At 37.3% G+C, this 27742-nt stretch overlaps 2 protein-coding genes across 3 annotated transcripts in view; one reads left to right on the top strand and one right to left on the bottom strand.

Annotated features, from left to right (window-relative positions):
• Nucleotides 1-27742, top strand: part of LOC144636141 (N-acetylated-alpha-linked acidic dipeptidase 2-like) — a 43758-nt gene that overhangs the window by 14395 nt on the left and 1621 nt on the right. Inside the window, exons 8-15 of the mRNA XM_078495277.1 lie at nucleotides 296-378; nucleotides 1314-1377; nucleotides 2561-2622; nucleotides 3031-3113; nucleotides 25810-25906; nucleotides 26256-26478; nucleotides 26603-26684; nucleotides 27389-27481. Of these exons, the coding sequence (XP_078351403.1) occupies nucleotides 296-378; nucleotides 1314-1377; nucleotides 2561-2622; nucleotides 3031-3113; nucleotides 25810-25906; nucleotides 26256-26478; nucleotides 26603-26684; nucleotides 27389-27481 (787 nt within the window). The remainder of the gene's footprint in view (nucleotides 1-295; nucleotides 379-1313; nucleotides 1378-2560; nucleotides 2623-3030; nucleotides 3114-25809; nucleotides 25907-26255; nucleotides 26479-26602; nucleotides 26685-27388; nucleotides 27482-27742) is intronic.
• Nucleotides 3448-14090, bottom strand: LOC144636179 (uncharacterized). Of its 2 annotated transcripts, XM_078495343.1 has the most exons (3): nucleotides 6115-6327; nucleotides 4810-4908; nucleotides 3454-4395 (listed from the first exon to the last, which is right to left on the bottom strand). In XM_078495343.1, the coding sequence occupies exons 2-3, from the start codon at nucleotides 4895-4897 to the stop codon at nucleotides 3947-3949; spliced, it is 537 nt and encodes a 178-aa protein (XP_078351469.1). In that variant the 5' UTR covers nucleotides 4898-4908; nucleotides 6115-6327; the 3' UTR covers nucleotides 3454-3946. The 2 variants fall into 2 exon arrangements, with proteins under 2 accessions (XP_078351470.1, XP_078351469.1); XM_078495344.1 differs by lacking the exons at nucleotides 4810-4908; nucleotides 6115-6327 and adding an exon at nucleotides 13999-14090 and having other exon boundaries at nucleotides 3448-4395.

Below are 27742 nucleotides of genomic sequence, written 5' to 3'. Positions count from 1 at the left end.
TAGCATTCCATTCAGCTGGGGGAGTAGAAATACTCCTAGTCGTTTAATGTTACAGAAACCGGGATAAGCTCCGGTCCTGATGGGACACTGAGTTCAAAAACAGAATTTATATAACCTCACCAAGTTTTACACAATATGGGCGATTGCAGGGTTTTCCATGAGATATTCATACGGTTTTCTTATGGATGTTGCTGTCTTTATCCTTGCTTAAAAGTTGAATCATAGAGTCTATGTAGAAACATACTCAGTTGTAACTTGTAATATGAATGAGCGGTAATTTTTTATTTTTCTCTAGGATGGATGCCTCGGAGAAGTATAAAAATCTGTAGCTGGGGAGCTGGCGAATACGGAAACATAGGAATTGTAGAGTGGATAGAGGTACCTGTTGATTTTCTTTAAAATATCAACCGTTGTCTTCTGTTTTATTGAGCGTGCTTTATGTTATGTTACTACAACCCTACTTTTGTGTTCAACTACCCTGTTAAAAACACGCACGATGCACAAGCATGAGCAAGAGGCACGAGCACGAGCACGAGCACGAGCACGAGCACGAGCACCTCTCCAAAGAGACGATAAGCGTCCACATCGATCGACTAAACGTATTTAGTATATACACACTCAGTAATCTTGGTGTTTCAAGCAATCTGATTGGTTCGCTATCTCGGGCTAATGAGCATTATTCACTCCCTACCGAGTGACTAATGCGTAAAATAAAATGGCCGGCGTACACTCGCGTTTCGCCGCCATAACAGAAGCAGAAATTCTCCAAATTCAAGAAGATGCTGTACCGGATATGCTAATGATTCAAGTTTCACGCGTGAATGAATAAAAAGACGATCGAATTTTCGCCAGCCATGAACATCGCTTATCTGATAGCATTGCTGACATTCCCGTTGACAGATACTTCAATTAGGGGGCAGCGGACGACTCGTCAAATAAATGTATCAAACGTTCCTCTTTTTCTCTTTCCTCCCGCCGCGAAAAAAAGAACGCCTGATTGCAGGTTAGCGAGACAACCGTATAAGCAGCGCGAACACAAGCACGAGCATAATGAACACTTCCTCAACAAAAGTGGTGCTACTACATACTACTACCATAATACCTTTTGCTTATTTCAGGACTTTCAGATAGGAAATCGAAAAGTCAATTTTAAAAAGGAGGAACTATTTATTCAGCATTTACGTAGTTGAAACTTTGTATACTGTTATCTCGTTGCAAGTCAACGAAATATTGCTGCCCACCTCTTAGTGCAAACCGGAAGAAACTAGCATGTTGCATACATTTAAGTCAAGCTTGTTTTATTGTGTTTTTAGGAGTTCGAGAAGATCCTTGAAACCCTCGCTGTCGCTTACATCAACGCGGACAGTGTTGTACAAGGTAAAAATACATGTATCTATACAAATAGGCCAATTCCGACATATTAAAATTCTCACTTGGCTCCGAGGCTTTGAGAAATAAAACAAAGGAAATTATGTTCATTCATACATCAACCTTGATGTGATATATTTTGTTTTATTTTCCCAAGCTTCGGAACTAAATTGGAATTTTAATTTATTGGAAGTGACCTGTGTACCGAAATTAATATACCACTCTATGAACGGGACTATGAGCGTGAACAAGTTTGCCAAAGCGGAATGATCTCCAAAGAGTCCCTTGGCCAGGAACAATGCGCTGCGTCAGACTAGCTACGATACACAAGTAGTTGTCAACTTCAATTTATTGTTAGCATGTGAACTTATCATATCGCCCTGAGGTGTAGTACATTGCAGTGCAAGTACTTGGACTTGAAAGCAAATTAACCAACCACAGGCACTTGTTGAAAACCACGGATGTCAATGTTTTTCGCGAACAGACCATTGACATTGCATGGAAACCTCCAATCAATGAAAAATAAAATGCAAACAAGCGAAGGCAACTACCGTAAAGTAAATACTACCGTAAGACCCTTACGTTATACCCTATTTTTTCTTAGGCGTTGGGGGAGGGGAGGAGGTGGGTGTTACTACTTTTTTGGGATCTGCCAAGAAAAATGAAATTTTATCGCTATTTTTGAAGGGGGGGGGGATGTTTCTTTCGAGGGGTAGTTACGTTCGGAACTTAACGTTAACGCTCGTTACATCCTGTTCTTGGCGGGTAATTAACATTAATTCTACTCCAAAACGTGTTGCGTCACGGCCATACTGAAAGCGTTGAAAAACACTCAAAACTGGGATCGAAACTGCCCAATTAAACAGCGGCAACTTTTCTTGAGAGGTCCGCAAGTTTCCGCAATTTTTTAATTGGCTTTCAAGCATTGTTGAAGAGTAATTGTCCTTCAAAGCTATGTTATCGGTTCTTTTTTTGTTCTCAAATAACGCTTTTATTGGTTGTCTGCCTCAAGAAGTTGCACTATTAAATGTATGGAGACCTTTTGTCCGCTATCTACATTAAGCTATTTAGAAAAGGTCATGCGAATACCTTTTGTCGTTTTCTGTAAGCCATACGTTTTAGCTGACGAACATCATGATCCAACTCAGTAACCAGAAAAAACCATTTCCCAAACTATGTTTCTTTTATGCAGGAAAACTTGTTATGACATCAAGCCCTTTGTTGATGAAAACAGCTCTTAAAGTTGCTAAAAAGGTGAGCCGACTGAGTAACTTTACAGAGGGCGCGGTGGCCTAACGGTTAGTGCGCCGGACTCCGGATCGAGCGGTCCGGGTTCGAGCTAGGCCTGACAGGAGTCATTGTGTTGTGTTCTTGGGCAAGACACTTAACATCTCATAGTGCCTCTCTCCACCCAGGTGTATAAATGGATACCGGCGACATAATGCTGGGGGGGGGGGGGGGTACCCTGCGATGGACTAGCATCCCATTCAGGGGGGATTAGAAATATTACTAGCCGCTTAATGCCAATAGAAACCGGGATAAGCTCCAGCAGTATAGGCCACCTTGCTCTAGGCTTCCCAGTAAGTTAATAGGGTAAAGCCGCTGGCTTCAATCATTTCTTATATAGTCAAACTAATATCTATTGATTCATTATTTTCTTAGGTGTCCACACCACAAAACAAATCAAGAACTTTGTTTGATGAATGGCAGAAAACAAAACGTGATGAATTAGGACAACAATCCGGGTACGTTTAAACAAGAAAAAAGCGTTCATTAGCCTGAGATAGCTTGTAGGATTCCCTACTAAATCATTTCAGTTTTGAATTTTTTTTATGCTGTCCACTTTTGTTAGCTCTGTCCATGCATTCAAATTAGCCAATCATTGTCAGTCAAGCAACTTTTCAACTCACAGTGCGTACTCGAAAAGCTTGGATACGCCATCTAAAAGCTTAGGGACAGCCGAGTCCCAGTGATAATAATTTGGGGACTTAAATGCGCTAAATAGCGTAAACAGAACCATGCCGTATATCCAGCAGCTCTAAGCCAAATTTCTAATTCACACTGCTAAAAGGCACATGTATGCCATTTTTGTCCGATATCTCGTTACTTAGATACCCCATTTGCAAGTTAAGGGAATACAAACCCCTCGGTACAACAGGTCGTTGTTAAAAATTAAACTTTTGATGATTGTACGTATTAATAGCGCAGTTTCTCGTGGAGAGCACATCATTCTTTGTGCAAGTACAAAGCAAATCATAACAAGTAAAACAATTCTTTCCATTTACATCCTCAATTTATTTTTACTCGTGCGACTTTTCTTAATTTTAATTTGTTACTCACTACGGTTTACATGACCATGAAATTGCCATACTACCAACGAGTTTTAAAAACAGTTCGAATACCTTATTTTTAAACTTTCTCCATTCTCTCAAACTACGTACATCGAGAGATTTTGAAAACGGATTACCGTTACAATGTTTTTAGCCCTTTTAAAATTGCCATGGCTAGAGAGCGAAAAACAATGGAACGTAATCTAAAAATCCGCCTGAACCTTGTAGTTAAAAACTGTTAGGGATATTTAGACGTAGAGAGCGTAAACATCAATGCAGGCTCTTCCTCCGTTGTCGCCTTCACCATGTTTCATCAAATCCTCACCGTACCACAGACGGAACTGCTGGCCTGATTTCACCGTTTTGGGGCTGAAAAACGACATCACAAGCTCGGGGGAAACCGCGTTATATCCGGGAATTATGGCCCACTTAGAGCTGTTTAGTATAAGTTGAGCTGGCGGCAAAACAACGGTATTGGTGTCGTCTGTTATGACGACATTGGTCTGATCAGCATTATATGAACCACAGCCCCAGTAAGACCAGTAGTTTTTACTTTGAGCGTTACAGGATACATAACCGTGAAGGTTGACCAGTCGTATGGCAGCTAAGTCGCCTTGAAATGGCATATTGAAAGCGCCATACTTATTACCTTTCGCGCCAAAGCACACGGGAGAGGTATTCACCTTTAACCAGGTAGCTAGAAGAAATAAATTCATGCAGTTAAAATTAATTTGAAAACCTCTGTAAACCATTCATAAACAAATTTCAGCGTTCTGTTATCCCCTCTTCCTTTTTTGAAATTGGCGTAACGTTTCAAGTTTTAGGTACAACAAAGCAAGAAATAATAAACCATTCACCTAGCCTTTCAATTTTCTGAACACTAAATCTATCGCTATCGTTCTAGTTATAAAATAAAAACAAAAAACGAAAAAAAGCTGATCTTAAAACTGTAATTAAAGTAACTTATCTTTGGAAAGGTATACTGAAAAGGATATTTTCTGTGGAAATGGGTACCAAATTGCATATAATAATATCAATTAACAACTACTTCCACACAAGCTACTACTTCCGGTCCAAAGTGCACTGAACTATTAATAATTATATTAGATACCTTGCGTCTGGCTGGTGACATCTCGGCAGGTCAAGGTGAGGAAAATCAACAGAAAACACATAGACTTCCAAGCTGTCTTTAAATCCATTTTGCAATAATCTTAGGAAAACAAAAGAAGTTAATCTATAAAGCGTAACGAGGATGACAAATTTTACTCTCACTTGATATGTCTTTGGCACATACTTGATGAATATATTTTTCCATTACTCTTCCCTGCTCTTGTTTATAAGACCTTTCATATTAATCTCTCCGACGATTCTTTTCCCGCGGTTAATGATCGAAAAAATAGTATGCTTAAAAAAACAAGTGCGGGCGACATCTGTCGCGGTTTCTTTCTCTCTTTGTCTTCATGTCTATCTGTTGCCTCTGTCTAACTACTTCTCTTTTTTGGCAGTTGACTTCTCATTGAGTAATGAGGCAATATGTGTGAGAAGACCAAGACGTTTGAAGGCTCCTACTTACAGATTCTTTATATTAGCTTATATTTATTGCTGATTTTATGCTTTCATTTGCCAAAACTATAGAAGGCCCCATCTACTCGCAATAATTTTCAGAGAGTTTTGATATTCTTTCGTCGATGGGTTTTCGCCAGTTTCCTACACCGATACGATCAAAACCGCCAATCGTTTCATCACGTTTGCATTCATGTCAAAACGCTGTCTAGAGTAGAGAGATTTGGATATCCTATCATATCACTGGTGCCAGTGTGCACAATAGGCGGAAACGCATCAACGAAAAACGCACTTATGAATCGAACTGATACATTCACTGAAACTGAAGGGTCTTCATCCTACATGGCGAAAAAAAATATTTTCACTGCCCTGAAGATTTCAGTTTTTCGGTATGTTAACATGCCTCTGGGAAATTATATATCGCTTGTCAAAAAGGGTCTTGCGTTACCCTACGTTTATTCGTTTATTCGTGTATTACCATTGCACTATATACGAGTTCCTTGCACGTAAAGTTTTTAAATTTATACCGGTAATACCCTCCTTAAGTAAAATTTGTGATATTTTTTTCCTTCCAAATGGAACCCAATTCAATCACTAATAAGTAATCCTGTAGTGTTTATAAAGTTTACTACTATTCATCCCGATCATGTCTCCTATACATAGCTGTGCCGCATGGGTGCTAGAAAATAGTGTCAAAGTATCAGACGTTAAAATTTGGAAAATATAACCTCCAGACAAAAACGGTGTGCTAATCATAATGAAATTCTGTGTAATAAAATGGCTAAACGACCATTAAGTCGAAGGTTTTGCTAGACATAAACAAGAACCTGGCACAATCCTACCTGAGACCTACCTGAGCAGTAATGGATTGCAAAGACTAAAGACTAGTCTGTCTTTAGAGCAACGGAGTCTTGTGTGCGACTGACAAACTTGAGCCAGCAACAGCCAATTTATAGATTTCTAACATCCTGTAACAGAAAGCGATAGCAAGGCTTAGAGTTTCCCAAGCCTAGATTCCGGCTGTAAAAGTTCTCGGAAACAAGGGAACTTTAATCCTTTTTATTGAGCTTCCTGTTTACCGCGCATAGATGCACGTTCCGTTTAACCTGTGACTTCCGTTCCGGGGTCGAGAGATAAGTGTAATTTTAAATAATTCAGAGACTGATAGATACCCCTGAATGAATAAAATCTTTCTTCGGATGCAAATCTTACTCTCACTAAGATATTAAACTCACGATCACAGACGGCATTGTAAGTTGACATTCTCAAAGACTGGACTTGGCCGTATATAGTTTTGTGCTATTTTATAGGACTGGATACGACGTAAATAAACAAATGCAAATAGAGAAATGGCATGAAAATGTGTTCATGTTTTTCCAAAGAACCGAAAGTCATTCTGACTAGATTTTCAAGCTTTTCCGGGAGATGTTGCCAACTGACCCCCTACATGAAGAATACCATAATGGCATAGAAATTAAGTATGGAGATCCGATATTGTGGAATTGATCTCTGTGCAGTTGGGTGGGAATGATAACGCTTGAATCCAGATAACTTGACAAGGACTTCGGCTTGAGAGTGACAAAGTCTTGTAACAAACACGCCTCAACAGCAAGTTCTTTGATCTTCTAACACCCGGTTATTCGAAACATGTATAGCAGTTGCTGAAAAGTATCAATAGCGAAGCGCGCAATGTCCAAAAATAGAATGCAAATGAATATAACCCCAACGAAGCTCAGAAAACATCAGCGTGTTCTGAGAGAAATAGAAGAAATCTAGGCGAAGTCTTCGTTTTATGAGAGTGTTTTAGGCTTTTAGAAAGTGTTTTAGGAAAATCGTTCGTCATTTCGGTTTGTTTGTCTGAGTCTTGTCTGAGTCGTAACGTCACTCGCTAAGTGAACTTTGTTTTCTTAGAGGTTCCTGTTTGTTTCTTCAACAGGAACCAAGAATTGTCAAGAGCTATTGTTTTGTCCAAAGACGTCCGGTCTGACGTCTCGATATAGATCACCAAATAGGAAAAGTCGTGCGATGTTCAGAAACATTTTAGAGACAACAGCAGTTAATTTTGTGAAGTATGCAATCATATAGGAACCGACAATTTTCAAACAAAAATGGGAGTCCTCATCAACGAGTAGGAGCGGCAGCACTTTGTATAATTTATACGCAATATATAATGTCATGTTACTTTCACGATTGCTTGCTACTTAAAAGTGGTTTATCTCTACACCCTTTGTGAGTTTATCATGCCCGGTAAAATACAACAGTTTAGCATATCACCATAGTTGCTTTATTGGCATTTTGGTATTCTAAGTCATGGCATGCAAGTTAGTTGACAAGCGTCCCGGCCTGCTTGTTGTTACTAAAACGTTTTCAAAGTTTAAGCGGCCTTGCATACATCATACATCACCTTTAGTCACCTCGGATTTACTAGGGTAGCTGTATAGCTAATGATTTCTCCGAGAAAGAAAAGACAAAGAAAAAAATGGAAATTTCATCAAAAATTTACTGCATGGTCAGAAAGTGCATTTCTAGCAAAGTTTAGAGAAATTTGAACTGGCGTACAGAAATTTATATTGAGTTTTTTTTTTTTTTTTTTTAATTTTAATTCATTCATTCAAACAATGTAATACAAAATGAAAAGAAAATTACTTGCAAAAGGGAAAACAGAAAAAAAATTAAACTAATAATAACACACTGTTTATAACTAGTGGGGATACATATGAAACAAAAGCCGTCAGTAGTGACCACTGATGATTAACAAGAAACTAATACTACTTACTTAAATAGTGTGGGGTGTTTGCAGTTCTTTGTTCTTCCATTTTTTAAGAGGAGCTTTTATATATTTTGGCATCAATGCGGTTTTAAAAAGAACACATTTGTTTATGATTTTTTTGTCGATTTTCTCATCTTGTGTGTGGTTCAATCCGTTGCACATAATAAGAAAAGCAATGGTCGTCACTCGTAACTCCAGGAATTAAAAAAAGGAACAGAATTTTCTGGAGATTACGGTGGTTGAAATTTTGCAGCGATCTGATCACTTAAGTGTAAAATATTGATAATTCTGTACTTTGTAGAGCACATCATTTCTGTGCATGTACAAAGCAAATCATGACGAGAAAAACAACTCATTCCATTTTCTCCCTCAGTTTATTTTTATTCTGACGACTTTTCTTTTAAATTTTGATTTGTGTTACTGAATTGCCATACTGTCAAAAGGAATGCGAAAACTAAACATTACAATTTTAAATACAGCACTTAATTAATTGCTCTATTTAGGAAGCGAAAAATAATGAAACGCATAAGCCGCATTTTTGAGTCGTGTAACAAAGTAAGTTTCTTCCTTCCCGCCCTTGCTGCAGAAAAATGGACATCGAATACTCTGACAAGGCGACAATTTCTAACAAAAAACAAAAATGTCCTGCGCAGCGTTAATTTAAATGAACACATTGGATTAAATGTAAAGTTTAACGCTGGTAAGTTTAATGTAAAATACTAAACGTTTCGGCAGTACTGCCTTCATCAGTAGTTGTAGTAAAAAAATGTCGTTGCTGACGCTCACGTATGCGAAAATAAACGATGGAAATTCAAATTAACACAATTTGGGAACACGCGCGTGCGATGGAAGCGCGCGCGGGCAAAGCTCGCATACATTTTACGAAACCAGGCCACAACCTTAACGACATGATGGTCGCAGTGATAAGAGCAAACCTGGCTAACCAAGCAAAGAGAAGACGTGAGGAAATGCGAGTCATCTTCAATTTCAAGACCCTGGCACCGAGCGGGCTAAACCAAGACTTTAGCTTTACTTAAGTAACTCGTATGCGAGCTTTGCCCGCGCTCGCTTCCATCGCCGAGGGCCGTGCTCAAGACCGAGGGTACAGTTTTTCCCAATACGGACCGACCCACGCCGGTAAAGAACGTTTTTATTTTTTTCCTACTTAAGTTTGTTTGAATTTAAGAAACCGTGAAAAAATCTGTCACAAAATCTTTGTTTGTATACGCGCGGATTTGATTTCAATGTTGAGTCCGACTTGATCGACAAGCAAGAGTCAAACATTAAGCAAGACAAACATTAATTCCGAATAAAATAGCTTCGCTTAAAATGAACCGTACTCAAGAAATGTTCAGCTTAATTTACACTGCAGAAAAACAAGAAAGGAGTGAAGTCATACTAAAATAGCACAAATATGCCACAAAACCTAACACTTTTAAATCAATTTCGGCTTCCCGAACAATTCCCTCATAAGCTTAAATGTTTTGAAAAGTCTTGATAGAAGCTTTGCAACTTTGCTAAGCCTATTTTTCTGAAAAGGTGGCTCAACTGGATTTTCAAGGGGTAACACCGCTCAAGTTTGATAATTAACTACGTCGCCATTAACAATGCTATCGAAAAACGATCACCACAGTTGTATTAGATAAAGATGAAATTTTTTTATGATCAGTGTTATATTGACATCAGAGTTGCCATAGCGACGAAATAACGTCATTACGTCTTTTACTTTCGCTCGTATTACTCGGCACCAAGAGATTTTTACGAAAATCGCTCAAAGGAGCTTGTACCAAACATAGCTGCCTCGATGTTGGCAAAGTTTGAACCAATTCTATGAGAGAGTTTTCGAAATATTTGGGGATGAAGTTTTCGGGGCTATAAAAACAGTCAAAAACATACTAACGAGAAAATGAGGTAATATCTAAAGAAAACGACGCGCCTGTGAATTGCAATTTCATCTTATGATAGTTTGATTTCGTTTAAAATCGTGTGTAAAACAGTGGTGGGGATTGCTTTGGTCGATTGCGAGAAAAAAAGAATTTGATGAGCGTGCGTTCCGGTGCTCTTGTTGCCATTTTCGTTTATTAATTGGTCTATGCCTTCAAAAGTGATAATAAATTAAAAACCGCTCGATGAATTTTTTTTTAAAATTTGACAAACTCGAGGTTTGTCATCTATTGATAAAGCTTGCAAGTTTCAAGCTCATTGAAAACATTTAAGGCAGTAAAATTGGGCCTCCAATATACTGATTTTTCTCGCAGATTTCATGTTTACAAGCGAGTGTCCTCATTATTCACGGGTATTGTTTTCAAGTTTCATGTCTTCGTGCACCACTCCAGTAAAAAAAATTCATTTGCATTAAACAGGACACTCGTTGCTTTCCGAAACATTTTCCGAAGCATGCTAATCTTCCTTGCGGTGAGAATAGCAATGACAATATCTGCAGAATAATAGCTTTCGTTTTCTGGACAGAGGCCCTTGACATCAATAGCTCGACAAATGCTGTTACAATTTTTTAAGCAATGTAAGCATGTTTCGGAAAATTGTTCGGAAAGCAGTCGAGCGTCCTATTTAATACAAATGAATTTTTTGCTCAAGTCGTGCACGTGGATATGAAACTTAACCCTTTGAAGCCCAGTGTCCGATATATCGGACATCAAAGCACACCTCGCAATTTCGCTCAGCGGACTCCCGCTTTTTAGTTTCCAGTCTCCCCATGCATTGCAACGCCTGGCAGTATAATTCTCCGCCATTTTGTGCTGTTTTTAGCGAGTTTCTGCAGAATTTTGGTGAAATTTTCGATTGTTATGAAGAGAACAAGTTTTCCTTGACTTAGCCCGACACATTTGAAGGTAGGGGAAGTTTTACTTTGGAAGAATATTCACGATTATCTCGACGAAAACGTTGACCTACCCGACGATGGTTGAATTCTGATGTTGAAGGCTTACAAAGTGACACCGAGGATGAAAATAATGAAGTTATTCCTCCGAGGATGATAATTTTGTTGAAGAACAAGAGGAACTAAACCTTCATGACAATAATATTGAAGATTATGAGTGCAATGAAGGTGTTTCTGATCTAGGAAGGCTACGAAACATTTGTTTTTGTTGCTAGGGAGAAAAGGACACGATAGAGTGCAACAGCAAAAACATTTTCGTACGAAAAGTTGCTTTTAGTTATTTTGCGTGACACTCAACTACTATGTTTTTAGGGGCCTAATGTAGCTTTGAAAGAGTCAAAGGTAGCAAATGTGATATCAAAATAATAATCAATAAATTGCCTATCAATCTAGACATGTGCAGTAATTTTCATGGCTAAATCAAGAGTGTAGGACACTGAAAAGCATTGAAGTCAACATGTTGCGTTACACTAACTTAATGCTCAACCACATGTTAGACATCATTAATAAGTAACTTATTAATAAATATGTTGATTGACATATAGCCCTATGTCTTGTCTGTCACATATCCAAATTTGGCTTTAATATGACAGATGTAACTGAAGATAGAGCAATTTTTATAAGACTCATCCAAAATTGAAGAATTTCACAAAAATTAATTTGGGCTCCAAAGGGACCCGTGAATAATGAGGACACTCGCTTGTAAATACGAAATCTGCGAGAAAAAATCAGTACATTGGAGGCCCAATTTTACTGCCTTAAATGTTTTCAATGAGCTTGAAACTTGCAAGCTTTATCAATAGATGACAAACCTCGAGTTTGTCAAATTTGAAAAAAAATTCATCGAGCGGTTTTTAATTTATTATCACTTTTGAAGGCATAGACCAAAATATAAACAAAAATGGCAACAAGAGCACCTGAACGCACGCTCATCAAATTCTTTTTTCTCGCAATCGACCAAAGCAATCCCCACCACTGTTTTACACACGATTTTAAATGAAATCAAACAACTATAAGATGAAATTGCAATTCACAGGCGCGTCGTTTTCTTTAGATATTACCTCATTTTCTCGTTAGTATGTTTTTGACTGTTTTTATAGCCCCGGAAACTTCATCCCCAAATATTTCGAAAACGCTCTCACAGAATTTGTTCAAACTTTGCCAACATCGAGGCAGCTATGTGTGGTACAAGCTCCTTTGAGCGATTTTCGTAAAAATCTCCTGGTGCCGAGTAATATGAGCGAAAGTAAAAAACGAAATGACGTCATTTCGTCGCTATGGCAACTCCGATGTCAATATAACACAAATCATAAAAAAATTTCATCTTTATCTAATACAACTGTGGTGATCGTTTTTCGATAGCATTGTTAATGGCGACGTAGTTAATTCTCAAACTTGAGCAGTGTTACCCCTAAAAAATCCAGTTGAGCCACCTTAAAAATACCCTTTGACCGAAAAGCAGTTTAACAAGCTATTTTAAATACACTTGTATTTAACAAATTAATAATCTCTGCGTTGATTCTTATTCTGATAAACAGTGCCAAACTGAATGAAATGCGAAGCGTCTACGTACGGCACAATATTGTGATAATTAATTTGTCCGTTTTTTATCAAAGAATCTCATTTCCTTGAATGATGGTAAATAAATTTTATACACTACTTGTAACAAAGTTAATAAGCGTCTGGGACTTCTTGCACGGATACGATCTTGCCTCACTCTTAAAGCAGCAAAGTGTGTCTACAATACCCTAATTGACCCAATCTTAAGTTATACTGACACTGCTTGGGGTGAACTGTCTGTTGGCTCCAGCAAAAGTCTACAGCGGCTGCAAAACCGTGCTGCCCGTATCATTCTTAAGCGTGACTCTTCTAGAGATACTTTTAATGTTTTAGGGTGGGCTGACTTAGAAACAAACCGTAAAATACACAAATGTGTTTTAGTTTATAAATGTCTGCATAACTTAGTTCCTCAGTATTTAAGTAACTATTTCATTAGGAACTACAATTTACATGGTTACAACACTCGAAGGAAGGCTGACTTCCATCTACCTATACCCAAGCTTAGCCTTGGCAAGCGTACTTTTAGATTTTCTGGCTCAGCCCTTTTTAACTCACTACCTTTAAAAATTCAACAAGCTGCATCTCCCTCCTCTTTTAAAAATCTTGTTAAAGCCCACTTTTTTTCATAGCTCCTAATTTTTGATATTTATCTTTTTTATATACCAGTTCATGCTTGTAATTCGTTTTAGTTTTTAAACTCTTTTTATATAACTATTTTAATTACTAAACATTAGCTTTTAACTCTATTTTTATAACTATTTTAAACAATTAGATATTTTATATTTTTAGAAATTGTAGTTAGCAGGGCCGCTCTGAAGACCAGCCACTGTGCTGAATGGGCCACCCTGTATAAATAAAGTTTTACCTACCGTTTTACCTACCTACCTAGTGTTCTGTTTAAGCAAAAAGTGACAGAAAAACAATGCAGTTTAGCACATAGATAGAGTCTAAAAAAACCGAATGAATTTTACCATAATGGCGTGAAAATCATTGCGAGATGAACAAACAACGGCAAACTGCGAACGGTAAACTACAACTCGATTTTGTTGAGAAATAAATAAATACCTCGCCTTTTGAAGAACTTTGAGGCCTTTAATTCCACTGCTTTTTTGTCCTTTAGCAATATCAATGGATGGTGAGGCTATTTTTGTCTTTGGAGAGCAAAACTTTCATGTGTTCGTTAGACTCAAAGGTGCAAAATGATTTCGCGCCGTGAGCGGTCCGTATGCGGGGTCCGGATGAGAAACACCGGACCGCTGGAGCGCGCGCAATTAGCCCATCAGATTAAAGGATTCAGGATTCCGGACCGCTGAGATGCTCGAGAAAAAAATAATTCCTGGTATTTCATTCATGTTTATATAATAAAGCTGATTATGTTAGCAAGGTAAACTGAAAAGGTGATTTTCCTGGAAAGGGGCACCAAATAGCAAATAATAGCAACTTCTGGCAACTATTTTAAACACAAGCTACTACTTCAAACGTGCAACTTATAATAATATATTCTGACATACCTTGTGCCTGGCCGGTGACATCTCGGCAGGTCAAGCCGAGGAAAATCAACAGGAAACACATAGACTTCCAAGTTGCCTTTAATTCCATTTTGAAAATAATGTGAAGCAAACAAAAGAAGTAATCTATGAAGTGTTGATCAGAGGGCTAAAATGGTACCAAACGAGAATGAGAAGTTTTACTGTCACTCTTTATTTTTTTTGCAGATTATTGATGAACAACTTTTCCCATTTTTCTTCCCTGCTCTTGTTTATCAGACCGTTCACGTCAACTTAATCAACGATTCGTTTCTGCGTTTAATGATCGAAGAAAATAGTTCACTTTAAATATTTACCAGAAGCAAAGACGAAATTTATCTCTACGGGCAAAATTTATCTCTACCTGTTCTGTACTTTCACAAATCTCTTTTTTTTTAAAAAAAAGGGAAGAAAAGCAGTCAACCTTATCAGTTTTAATTTTTGTGTGTTTTTCTTTGAGGGAATAGCACGACATATCGTTCTTTCTCCTTCAAATCAAGGGTGCCTTTTTAGAATGGGTACAACAACATAAAATCATTATCACATTTCACTTTTAAAAAATATGTATTTGGGTGTAAGAACTTTCTTGACATTTAAATTTAACAGATCAGTATTTCTTGATTGACAGGAACCCAGCCCTCCCCCAAGAAGTAAAGAATACTACATTTTACTGTGAAGAAGGAGAAAGAATTATTTAACAATACTTCCTAAGCCTAAGATAAATAAATTACAATTTGGTGATCTATAAATAGATTGTATCAAAATGTCACTCCCAAGGCGAAAAGCAAGATGTTCTTTCCTTCAATGCACGAGAGGCATATACTTGCAATCTCGTTGCGCTGTTTTTTTCATAGTTTTGATGACTGAATAATGAGCAAGAGCGGTCACGCAAGTTTGGGGTCATGAATAAACTTTCCCTATATTTTTTGTGAGTGAAAGTGATTTAATGTGAAATGATTAAGACCGAACTTATTTTTTCTAAAACCTTTTTTTGTGTTTTGCTGCAAGACAAAACTGTTCTTCTGTCTGAGAGTGGTTTCCAGGCTTGTTCGACGACCAAAATTAATCGCTTTTAAGAGCCACGCTTTTTTAGAAGCGAATCAGTATCGTTAAAACGTATACTACATTTTACTTCTTGGAAACAAAAATTGGCGATGGGAGTGATGCTTCCCGAATGAATTAACACCATAAGTGCAAAACGTGTCACAACAAACCCAGAAAGATGGGTTGAGAATTAGACAGCTTTATAGCTCAGTTGATAAAGCATGTCTACACCACTGTCCGCGAAGTATTAAGACCATACCTTTCAATCCCATTAAAGCACTTAATAATTTATCGACTGATATTGTAGCCAGTTACTTGTTTCACAATAAAACCTTGAAGAATCACTCTGCAGTAAATCCTTTGAAAATTACCAAATAGATTAAGTGTGAAAACGAACAACCCATCTATCTGCATGAGAGCAAGAGAGCTCTCTTGCTGAGAGTTAAGATAATCCACTGAGTTTTCCCCGTAGTTTTTTTGTTGTTGAAAAAAGTTGCCTTTTTCGCTTGTATTTTACAGTAATAACGTAGATTGAAAAAAATGTAACATAGAAATCAAGTTTGCCGAAACATTGGAAACTTATATCTTCAATCGTTGGTTGTGAAAACAAATTATTTCAGTTGTTATCACGGAGAACTTGATTGTTTTCAGGCTTTCTTTTAAGACCAAGTTGATATATACTGTTACTGTTTAAAACCCTTTGCGGCCAGAACAAATACTGTTTTCTCAAAACAAAACGTGAAAAAATTATTGTTCTATTTTCACTTTATGTAACAACACGAAGCTCTCCGGCATAGTGTATTACATTGGTAAATCTTTAATTTAAATTAACTTCCGAATGATCTTACCTTTAACAGAACTTTAAAAAAAAATCTTACCTTTTCCGTACATATAATCAAAGAGCAGTGTAAGCACACCTTGAAGTTCTCTCGCGTGTGGAAAGGTAGGTGGTTAAAATCAAGTTAACATAAAAAAATTGATATTTGTTGATTTATGAAAGCGTTAAGTGAAAACATCATCATCAATCCTTGTGGCGCCATTGGACGCATAACGTTAAGTGAAATGGAAGGGTGCATAATTACGAGTGTCCAGCTGTCCAAACCGTAGTGCACAAAACTCTAATGTATTATTATTAAAAAGTTGCTTATTCCTTTATAACGGTTTTTCCCCATAGTATTTAATTCGTTTCCAGACAATTTTATTTCAAATTATCCCTTTGTATGGGTATTAAGGAAATAAAAAGGCAGCTTTAAGGCATTTTGAAATCATATGTAGAAAAAACCTTTCTTTACCTCGAAATAATGACTCGATCAGTATTCGCAGAGTTTGAATCGTATGTCCAGCTTTAGTTTTTTTAATCTTAATGACGCCATTTCTGACTTTTGGCTTTCTCTTGCATTAGTTCAATATCTTGTACTGAAATTTGAATTACACTTTTTGTAGTCAAAACCTAGTCTCGTTCAAGGAAGGAGCAGAAAAAACGTTTTCAAGCCTATCAGGTTCGAAAAATGGAACTGGCGGTTTAAGAACATGAATTAACACCACAAGTGCAAAATGTGTCACGAACAAGACCCAGAAAGATTGATTAAGAATTGGCCTGCTTATAGCTCAGTTGATTAAGCATATCAACACCACTGTTTGTGCAGCATTAAGAAGATCACAGCGTCCAATCCCTCGAAAGTACCAAATATATTCTGACTGATATTGTAGTTAGACAAGTTGCCGTTTACAATAAACTGTAAAGATTCATTCCACAGTAAATCCTTCGAAAATTACCAAATACATCATGGAGTGTCAAAACAAACAGTCCATCCATCTGAGAATTGAAAAAATTTTCGACTGAGTTATTCCGCAAAAATCGTGGTTTTTTTTTCTTGTATTTTTTAAAGCGTTTTCAATTTTTACTCTTAGAATGTCAAACGATAACAACGTAGGTTAACGAATGTTACATAGAAATCAGGATGGCCGGAATATGGAAACTTGTTTTCAATCGTAGTTAATTACAGAAAAAAAATACTTCAGTTCTTTAAAATTTCACGAACAATGCTATCACAGAAAACAAGATTGTTATCAGGCTTTCTTTTAAGGCCGAATTGATATGAACTGTTAAAAAATCTCACTTGTTTTCGTTCTTTCCAAGGTATGCACTTCGCACATATGATTTTTCAATGTATTCACAATTGTCAACAACAACAATAGACGAAAATGTTGAAAAAGCCCTTGGAGCCAAAACAAATACTACAGTAAACACCCGCGTGTAAGAACCTAGTGGTTTAAGAACCTGCTGGCAGAAATTTGCCATTTTAATACCCCAAAATATAAGAACCTGTTTAGCCAAGCAAATAAGCAAATTATAGCAGGTTCTTATATGTGGGTTATAGAAAATTTTTATGAACATTTTTAACAGAACATCCCAAACTGTATTTACAAATAAAGAAAAGACAGATTCACATAGACTGTAATTGTCTTCTTTGGACCTTGCATGAGGCTTGAAGCAATACAGTTATGAATAAATGCTGTATAATGAAGGACCAAACCCATTTTTTTTTCTTCTCGTACAATCAAAAACTATGGCTCCTCCTTAGAAATTAAGAACCTTATTAAGAACCAACTTAGCCTAAATTACCAATAACTAACCCCAAATACAAGAACCTATTTTGAAAAAAGAAAGCATTTGGAAAATCTTTCCTTCAATTCTGCGTATATGTAACTTAACAAAGCTCTCATAGCTAATTAGACTGGTAACTCTTTAATTTACAGTTTTTAAAATTCTTACCTTTCCGTATATAATCAAAGAACAGTCAAAACACTCCCTGAAGTCCTCTTGCGTGTGGGAAGGCACGTTATTGAAATCAAGTGAACATCCGAATAACTTAATATTTGTTGACTAATGAAGGCGTTAAGTGAAATGGAAGGCGAGTAGATAATCACGAGTGTTCAGCTGTCCAAACCGTAGTGTATCAGTCATTTTAATAATAATTTATGTATTCTTATTTAAAAGTTGCTTATAGCTTTAAAACGAAATTTAACTATAATATCAAATTAGATGCAAAACAATTTCATTTCAAAATATCCCTTTACTGGGGATACAAAAAAATAGAAGGCACCTTGTGGATTTTTTTTAAACATGTTTAAATCATATATAGAAATCTTTAATTAATTTCGAAAGACAAACTTGATCAGTATACGCAGACTTTGAATTGTATATTCAGCTTTAGATCTTTTATCTAAAATGTTTCAATTTTACTTTTGGTTTTCTCTTGCATTAGTTCAACCCTCGGACGTACAAGGGGGGAGGTTTTTTTTCGAAATTTGGAAAAAAAGGATTTACTCTACAATGCTGAAACTCTCAGTAGCTTTTCATTCATTGCTCGCGGAAATTTTGATATGTCAACTATGTGTCCATGAAATTTGACGTTGCCATGGCAACGTCATAATTACAAGCAGGTCTGGCCAAAAATCAACATTAAGCATTTTTCTCTATTTTCCCGTTTTTTGAAACAAAATTGAACGATTTGTTTAATTTTACATTCCATAAGCATTCTGGCTTGACTTTGCATCAATTTCCATTATAATAAAGATAAGATGTTCAACAAGACACGAGCATGGGGCAAAGAAAAATTCTGAGTACCCGACGGGAATCGAACCCATGGCCTCCCAGATACCGGTTGGGCGCTCTAACCAACTGAGCTACGAGAGACTCGTTGTGAGCTGGGCCATTTACTAGGTTTCTAAGAAAATGGTGAAATCCAAGATGGCGGATCCAAGATGGCGGCTCTAATGACGTCACCTGACGTCATATGATGTCACATCTAACAAAAATTATGCCATCTGGTAGAGTAAGCTACGGGCTTTCTACTCAAAGCAAAATAATTTCGCTGCGCCATAAAAAGGAAAACTGTGAGGAGGGGTTCCCACCATCAGCTCGCTTCGCTGTCGATTTCGGGTCGCTTCGCTCGCCGATTTATTTTTTGCTCTGTTTAACGCTTTATTTGATTAATTTTATTTGCGTGTCAAAAGATTCGTTATTTAAATAAAGTGAACATCCAAATAATTTTGTAAATCAATCAAGACGTTAAGAGCGAATTTTTTTGTAGACCGCGTGAAAACAAAAATATGCGGTACAAACTTCCAAAGTCATCTACCTTCATTTTTGGCTCAGAGATACCTTATGGTAAGTCGATAAACGTGGTGTATTTTTTTCGTTTAAATCTATTTTAATTTTCGAGAAAATATTCAGACACTGTAACGAGTGCCCGGCGACATAAAATGGCCGAAACAAGAGCGACGAACATGGTCACAAGAACTTAGCTCATCAAAAGCGTAAATTGAAGATGACCTTTCTCAAGTTTGTATATTTGTACAGGAGGCATTGACGAATGTTATGAGTCTAAAATAAGGATAATCAACTGAACTATGAAATCCAGGCAGGCGTTTAAAAATCGCCATTTTCTCATTGTTTACAGATTTCATTTTGGAGACGTTTTTCACGAAGTACTTTTGCTATGCGGTATAACTCGGATTCGCCTGAAACTTTGGCTTAGATAAGTAGAAATGATGTACTTTTTAATTATATAAAAATTTGCTCTGGGCTTTTGATTTTATCCAAGAAATAGACCGTCCTACTTCGAAGAAATCGCTCGACAGTGACTTATGTAAACAAAGCAAATAATCGAATTACGCAGTACACTTTCTCTTAATATAGCCAAAATTCGAACACAATCTTATCATTTAGCTACACACGAGTTTATTTATTAATATTTTACTCTTACCTTGCAAAAGCAGTGGTAAAACATTATTTTTCTTCATTCTTGACATTCTTTTACCGGCAAGCGGCTATGTTGCTTATGATACAATCAGTCGATATTAGCAAAGGCCCTCGTAAACATGGTATTTCTTGACAATTTTAACCACATTTCAGGTTCCATACAGCCATTCGTGCAAGGGACTTGATAACACGATGAACAGATTCACTTAACGACGTTTTAAGCCTCAAATGAGATGTTGTGAAATTCAAAGAACGGTTACATGTCATTGCTCGTGAACCCTCGTATTTGTCACGCAATGAGTCACGAACTCCCGGGGGGTGGGTGGGTACTTTACAGGGGGATCCCTTCAAAGTCTGCATTTTTCAACTGCCATTTAGATACAATCGACTCCCGATAACTCGAATTCACGTTTTAAAAGTTTTCTCATGCTCTCTTGTTCGTCCACATGTGCAACCTCTCACTCGGTCATAAAAAAGCCGCTTTTTGAACTCCATTTTCCCTTTGATTTATTCAATACAAAATAATCAAGATGTACAGACTTGAAAAAGCACTGCATCTAGCACCAACGGTACGGTAATTTATACAGGCTTTTTATTCCTGTTAAAATTATTATACTATTATACGGAACCCCATCTGGGCGTGGTAAAAGCTTTTTAATTTGACCCCGGAGCCGGATACCATTTCTATGTCTTATCAATGATCTGAAGACTGCCAACAAATCACGAGAGTATGTTTTACTTTGAGTGCAGCTCAAAACGGAACCTTTTTGGTTAAACTGACAGGCAGCCTGCCACGTCCTGAACACCCTATATGTGTGACCAAAATCCGTAACTTAACCATAATATGGGAGTTCACCCTTCCCGCTTCCAATACACAGAGGAGTCTGTCATAAACGTTTTTACTTTTATTCATTTTACTTTGGGGGGGTGATCAACTTATCAGTACGAGATAACTAGGAACGTCCCGCACACTTTTAACGGGATCGCAATAATGTTCGACTGCATTCACATAGGCCTGCATAGCAGGCGTCGGAAAGGGGGGTGGGGGGGAGGGGGAGCTGGGAAGAGGGAGAGAAAGAGGGAAAAAAACGTAGGGGGTTCTTAAGGCAGGCGTTCCCTCTTCCCCGTCTTTTTCCCTCCCCTTTTTACGCCTGCCGCGCAGGCTAGCATTCACTCGAATGCGGTGCTGTTTCAGCATATTATTACGTCAGGAAAACGTTACATAATCGACATTTGTTATCAGACGGCGCTAAGCTCGATTTTATATATATCCGTCACCACCGTTGCCAGAATTTATCAGACTAAAACAGAGAAAAAGAACAAATCACACTGTGTTAGGTTTCTCCTTTTTAAACTTAATAATATCGCATTTTATATAACCACAATATTAAACGGACTGAGAACTGACTTACAATAAACCCCTTCTAGCTCGAATTCGATGACGATAACGCTCATTCATGAACATAGCGCACTCGAGGCGTCACAGTTTCTATCCTTCGAAGCTTCACTTATTGGGTAATTTACGATTCGGATTATAATTACATAGTTTGTGGAGGAAGAAAGTTGCATTTAAATTTTGAAAGAGTTTGGTCTTAAATAAAATATTCATGAAAAATTGGAATTCCGGACAATCGGAAATCTGGATAATCGAGGTTCGACTGTACTTTCTATAGAAAATTAACAAAAATCGCAGACTTACCAGACCCAGCAGGGACAAATATGCCCGTACGTCGAAAGATCGTTCTCAAAAGCGCTTTGTTGATTTCCGGGGGGGGACTCGCCTATGAAAGTGACGGGGGTATAAATTTTTGATATTTGGTCTCACTTAGGGTCTTCCGCGAAAAAATAGCAATATTTTCAGCCAAAATGGTCTCGTTCAGGGTTGTACACGCAGAAATATACAAATAGCAATTCTATTTTTAGTTTTTTGGAGGCGTCTAGGGGTCAAGAAAAGCTAGAGCCACACTCAGATTGTTCTCTTTTAGGGGTTCTTTTCAAAATTTCTGACGAGCATCCCCGTCCGTTTCATACAGTCCCCCCGGGTGTTGATTCCGCGGTCAGACTTGCGTGATTTCCCTTTTTTGGCATGCCTCAATAATTCTGCGGGAACGCGGCACCGTTGCGAACCTCTTCTCCATCCATTGCCCAGAGAAAACCGATGAGCTGGGCAGATAGTAATGTCCGAAATATTCAAAGGTACATTGAAGATTGATGCCGCGCTAAAATGATATGAACGCAGAGGGAGTATAACAGAACTTCTTTCCGCAGCTCGACTTCGCATATCTTGGAGGCAGTATCCCCCAACTAATCTTTGAAAAGAGTAATTGATTTCCATTCTATACTCTGTAAAATTCTCTACTTATTAAAAGCACGAATCAACAAAATAAATTATCAGTTCTTGTTTGCTTTGGAAACTATGGCGCGACGCTCATTATATTGTTAGAGCTGCATCTAATCTAGTTTATTTTTCCTTTCTGATTTTTAAATAGAATCTCTGATATTTAAAAATGCTATTTCCACTTTGTTAAAACAAAAAATATGTGACCCCTTTCTTTAATCCGTGCCAGACCTTGAGGTTAAAACCCCTCCCCAAAATAAAACCAAAAAATAAAAAAATAAAAGTTACTTCGAAAAAACAAAACAACCAAAAATACAGCTGCAGTACTCCGTTAAAAATGCAACAACAACGGCAACAGTTACTCAGTGACCTTCCCCGTTTCAGGTTTAATATTTTTTTTTTCTATAGTATCTTTATGTGTGTTATTTTTTAACGTGAAAACGTACTTTCATCTACATATTAAGCCCCACCAAAACCACTTACGAAGTTGTATAAATCCAAGGATTATAACCGAAAGTTTACGGTATTTCTCAAAGTACATAGCCCACCAAATTTAATTCAATGGGTAACCTCCCCTCAAGTGACATATCATTGCGTGACAGATGTCAAGCCGCCATTTTCGCTCTAGTTGATCTTCTGCAAAAACAACGGCCAAAACGCGGTTTTTAAACTGTGAAGCAAGTTTCTTCTATGAATTGGTCGTTTTCACTAAATGTGGTTGGAACTGTGAAGACCGGAATGCGGTGGTTTTTTTTCAAGGACCTTCTGGCAAAGTTATTGCTGATTTGAAATTCTCGGGAATTCTGAATACTGTGATTTGGTAAACACCGTTCGAGTGCTGGTAACGTATTTGAAACAAAAGTAGGATACAAAGCAATCTTCAACGAATTGTTACGCCAGGTAAGCTAAATATTGAGTTTTGGATCAAATAGGGTGTTTACTAATAAGATTTTGTCGGAATTTTGGCTTTGAGAAGGGAAAGCGTAATTCGAGCCTTATTCGATTATTTGCGGTTGTTGACAAGTCGGTGTTGTGATTTCGTCCAAATTAAAAGGGGAAGTTCTTCGTAGCAATTAAAAGCCCAAGGCTGATTTTTATACCATTAAAAAGAACATCATTTCCGCTTATTAAAACCCAAGTCTTAAGTGATTCTGAGTTATACCGCATAGGAAAAGAGTTCTTTGAAAAAATGCTCCAAAATGAGATTTTTAAGCAATCAAATTTTTGTAATTTTTAAACAGGCTCTAAATATTCAAATCGATCTTTGCAATACTGTTCTTAGACTCAAATCATTTGTAAATGCCTCCTTAACAAATACACAAAATCGAGAGAAGTCTGCTTTATTTTGCGCTTGTGAGCAGCATCATTCTTATGCTCTTAATCGTGGTATGAAATTCGACCATTTCATGGCAGTCGGCAGGCGTGACAGTTTTTATTTTTTTTTTCTGCCAAACAAAGATAGCTCTTAAAGAAAAAATCATAGCACGTTGATCGACTCACCATAAGGTATCTCTGAAAAAAAATTGAGGGTAGGCTTGTTTAAAATTTTGTACCACCTCTCACTCGGTCACGGGAAAAATTCGCTCTTAAGTTCAATGGAAGAGTGACGAATAATCACGAGTGTTCAGCTGTCGAAACCGTAGTGCACGGAGTTCTTGTGTATTAAAAGTTGCCTATTGCGTTGAAATTTAACCATAGTATCACATTCGTTGCGAAACAATTTCATTTTTCAATATCTCTTTGCTAGGGGTTCAAAAAAATAAAAGGCAGCTTTCGGATTCGTTGTTGAGCATTTTGAAAAAAATGCTCAATATCAAATGCTCGTTAAAAAAGCTATCTTTAACTTCGAAAGAACGACTCGATCGGTATATGCAGACTTTGAATTGTATATTCAGATAAAGCTTTTTTACATCTAGATGTTTCCATTTTACTTTTGGTTTTCTCTTTCATTAATTCAATATCTTGTACTGAAATCTAAAGTCCACTTTTTGTCCTCAAAACCAAGTTTTATTCAACAACTTATGAGTCACTTATGACTGAATTGTAAAGTTAAGATACTAGGAAAAAGTTTTTATTTGCCAAGTTTGAAGGATGTAGCTGGGCTAGAAAGCGTTCAGTTACGTTTTTAATTTCCCATACATTTGTCTATTTTTCCCGCGAACCGCGTCAATTTGCGGAAAAAAATTATAGACAAATGTATCGAAAACTAAAAACGTATTTGAACGCTTTCTAGCCCAGCTACATCCTTTAAACTTGGAAAATAAAAACTTTTGCCTAGAATCATAACTTTACAATTCATAAGTCGTCAATAATTCAATTTTTGTCAAAGATATTTGCCGTCGGATTCCCATACAAACACTGTAATTTCTACTAGCTTTTTTTTGTAGCTTTGCCTACTCGTCAACATGGCGTCGAAAACCGTGATAAGGCCTATTGTAGCTAGAAAAGTCACATTACAATAAACTGTAAAGACTTAGTCCGCAGTAAATCCTTTAAAAATTACCAAATATATTTAGTGTCAAAACAAATAATCCATCTACCTAAGAATTAAGAACATTGCGCACTGAGTTTTCCCCGTAAAATTGCTATTTGGAAAAGTCGCGTTTTTTTCTTGTATTTCTTTCTTTTTTTAAGTTTAACCTCTGGCGTGTCAAACAATAACAATGTAGACTGGCAAATGTTATATAGAAGTCAAGATGGCCGGAATATTAAACAGTTTTATGTATCTTGCTCCTTCTTAATGAAAGAAAATATACTTATTGGTCAGGCGTGTGTGTTGCTTTGGCTGAGCTCCGTTTGCTGGGACAAAAACAGACATTGCCCTTGCGGATACTTTGGCCACAAGTGTGGCCGTTTTATCTCAAAACAATCAGTTAAAGATGCGTTAGAAAAACAAACAAGGAAATATCCCAGCAGAGGTGGGGGGAAAGACGCCTCACGTTCGGTAAGATGTAAGACAGGGGGCGGCGCGGAGGGAAGGAAAAATGGGATACGCCAAGTTGTGATAATGGTTCAGCGAAGATCGAACTAGAAAAAAAACATTAGTTCTTTAAAACATCACATCACAATGCTATCATGGAGAACCGAATGTTTTTCAGGCTTTCTTTTAAGCCCGAACTGATATGTACTGTTTAAAAACGTTTTTATTTATAAAACGTCTTGAACTAGTATTGACGTCAGTGCTACGACGTTTGTTTGTGAAGCGGCCCTTTTTTGTTCCACCATGTTTGACTTGACGTATAAAAAATACGAAAAGCATATTTTTTTTAGGCATTTTAAAATTGCAAATGTAAATGAGAAAAAGTAAATATAACTTTGAGAGACTGACTCTGTCGGTATATTTGCACACGTTGCTTTAGCTAAATTTGCATATTTTACAATGGGTGGTTCCTCCTTAAGTTTATATTTTTATTTTTCATCCAATTATAATTCTAAGCAAGGAAGAATAAACTATCTGCTTAAATGGGCTTTGTTAACATTTTTTCAGTAGCCAAAATATATATTTGTGTTATAGGAAACCTAAAAATAGTGTTCCAATTTTTTATAAACAATTGCCATATACTGAAAGTTAAGTTTTAGTTATTAGTTAAATGACGTATTTTTATGCCTATGCATGACAGTTCGAAAATGTTTTCCTGTCTTTCAGCCAGTTGCAATTGTCCAGTGATAGAGGAAGTGGCTGCTTATCTTTTGCGTACAAACTTGGTGTACCTTGCGCGGACCTCACTTATCAACCTGATATGGTTAGTTGTATAGACATTAGTGCTTTCAAGAGGACATATGAGCTCACAGTTGCCTTACCGGTCCGAATGTTTGGCTTCATATACCTTATGGATATTCGCTTTGTTTTACGAGTGTTCACAGTATCCCGATCCCAGGCAAATAGAACCTAAAATAGAACTTATTTTGTAAGAAACAGTAGTTCAATAGCAACAACAATACGATATACACAGACATCACTGCTCACCTACCCCTCCCCAAACCTAACATTTTGCCCAAAGCGATAAGTAAGGGTTAATGTTAGGTTTGGGGAGGGGTAGGTGAGCAGTTCCCAGAAACCTAAATTGATCCCAGACATGTTATATTTAACAGGTCTACGATAGTTACTCAGTACATCATCCACTCTACGATGCGCCTGACTTCTTCAAATACTATAGGACGCTTGCGCAAGTTTGGCTACGAATGACTTTTGACATCGCAGGCTCACTATATATACCGTTTGACGTGGTTCATTATGCGGAGGCCTTGTGCGGGTTTGCAACAGATCTATCGGCAAACTATAATGACACTCTAAGAGGGAAGAATATTACACTAGGTATGTCATTTGAAGAAAATAAAGCTGTCTTAAGTTCTTTGTCTTCCATAACTCCTTAAAGAAATAAATAATAATATCCTGTCTTTCTTGCTTTTTTTGTTTTCAATGTTTTCTTTGTCAACAGAATTTTTATTAAATGCAACTCAGGATTTCCTGGCTGCGGCAAAAATGTTCAAGAAATGTTTAGATGCACAAGACAAGAATGAGTAAGTGGAAAGTATATAATATCTTGCGTAATTAGACCAATCTTCAAGTAACAGAGTGTTCAAACTAACAAAGTAAACATTCTTTCATGCTTGATTTTAGCGCACTGATCTTTGAATTTTCTTGACAGCACGTGCCCGCTTATGGAACTGTTACTAAGGGCTTTAAGCCCGGGCCAAACGAGGACGAGAGTTAACTCGGGCCAAACGAGATAAAACTCTCATCGACTCTCATGAAAAATTTGAACACGTTCAAAGTTAATGAGAGCACACGAGAGTCGATGAGAGTGCATGAGAGTTCCATGCCAAACGAGAGTGAGAGTTTGAACTCTCATTAACTCTCGTCCTCGATTGGCCCGGGCTTAATGGGTCTGGGGATGTTATATACTTTAGTCAAATACAAAAACTAAAGGCAACTCATAGAATTTGGAGGTTCTTCATGAGTGATTGTCGATGTGCTAGTGGTATTTGCTTTGCTCGATTCTGCGTACACTGGGATTTATATCAGCGCTTGATATCCTATTCACCGTTGTACAACACGCCTCAATTCAATCAGCTGAAACAAGTTCATAAGACCAATTGGTCCATGCCTCTGAGTCCATGATTTCCTTTACCCCGCCTTACAGGGCAGGCAATGGGAAGTTCAGGGATTGCACTAACGATCAAAGAAATAGCTAAGAGCGGGCTTTTTTTAATTTTATATTTAGTGTATTGAAAGTACGAATGATAAATGATCGCTTACTACAGCTGGATAGGGCATTCATTAACAAGGAAGGGTTACCTGGAAGACCTTTTTTAAGGTAGGAGGGCGATACCTGTTGGAAATTAATTTATTAATACGACGTGATGTTATGTGCTCTTTTAAAGAGACAGCAATCAGTTTATCCATAGTGTGAAATTATAAAATCTGAATCTAATTTACATATGATACATCAGTAATGCATAAAAGAAGTCGAGTTATCTTACCTGTATGCCGACTCAAGAGTTTTTGAATGTGTAATTATTTTAACACGTTCTGCCGTTGTGCACACCTTGTTTTTGCTGTTTATCGTCTTATATAA

Source organism: Oculina patagonica, chromosome 13 (assembly GCF_052425735.1).
Source record: "Oculina patagonica isolate OP01 chromosome 13, crgOcupat, whole genome shotgun sequence".
Classification (NCBI taxonomy): Eukaryota; Metazoa; Cnidaria; class Anthozoa; order Scleractinia; family Oculinidae; genus Oculina; species Oculina patagonica.
Note: the sequence above shows the minus strand (reverse complement) of the source record. Positions and strands in the feature narration are given on the sequence as shown.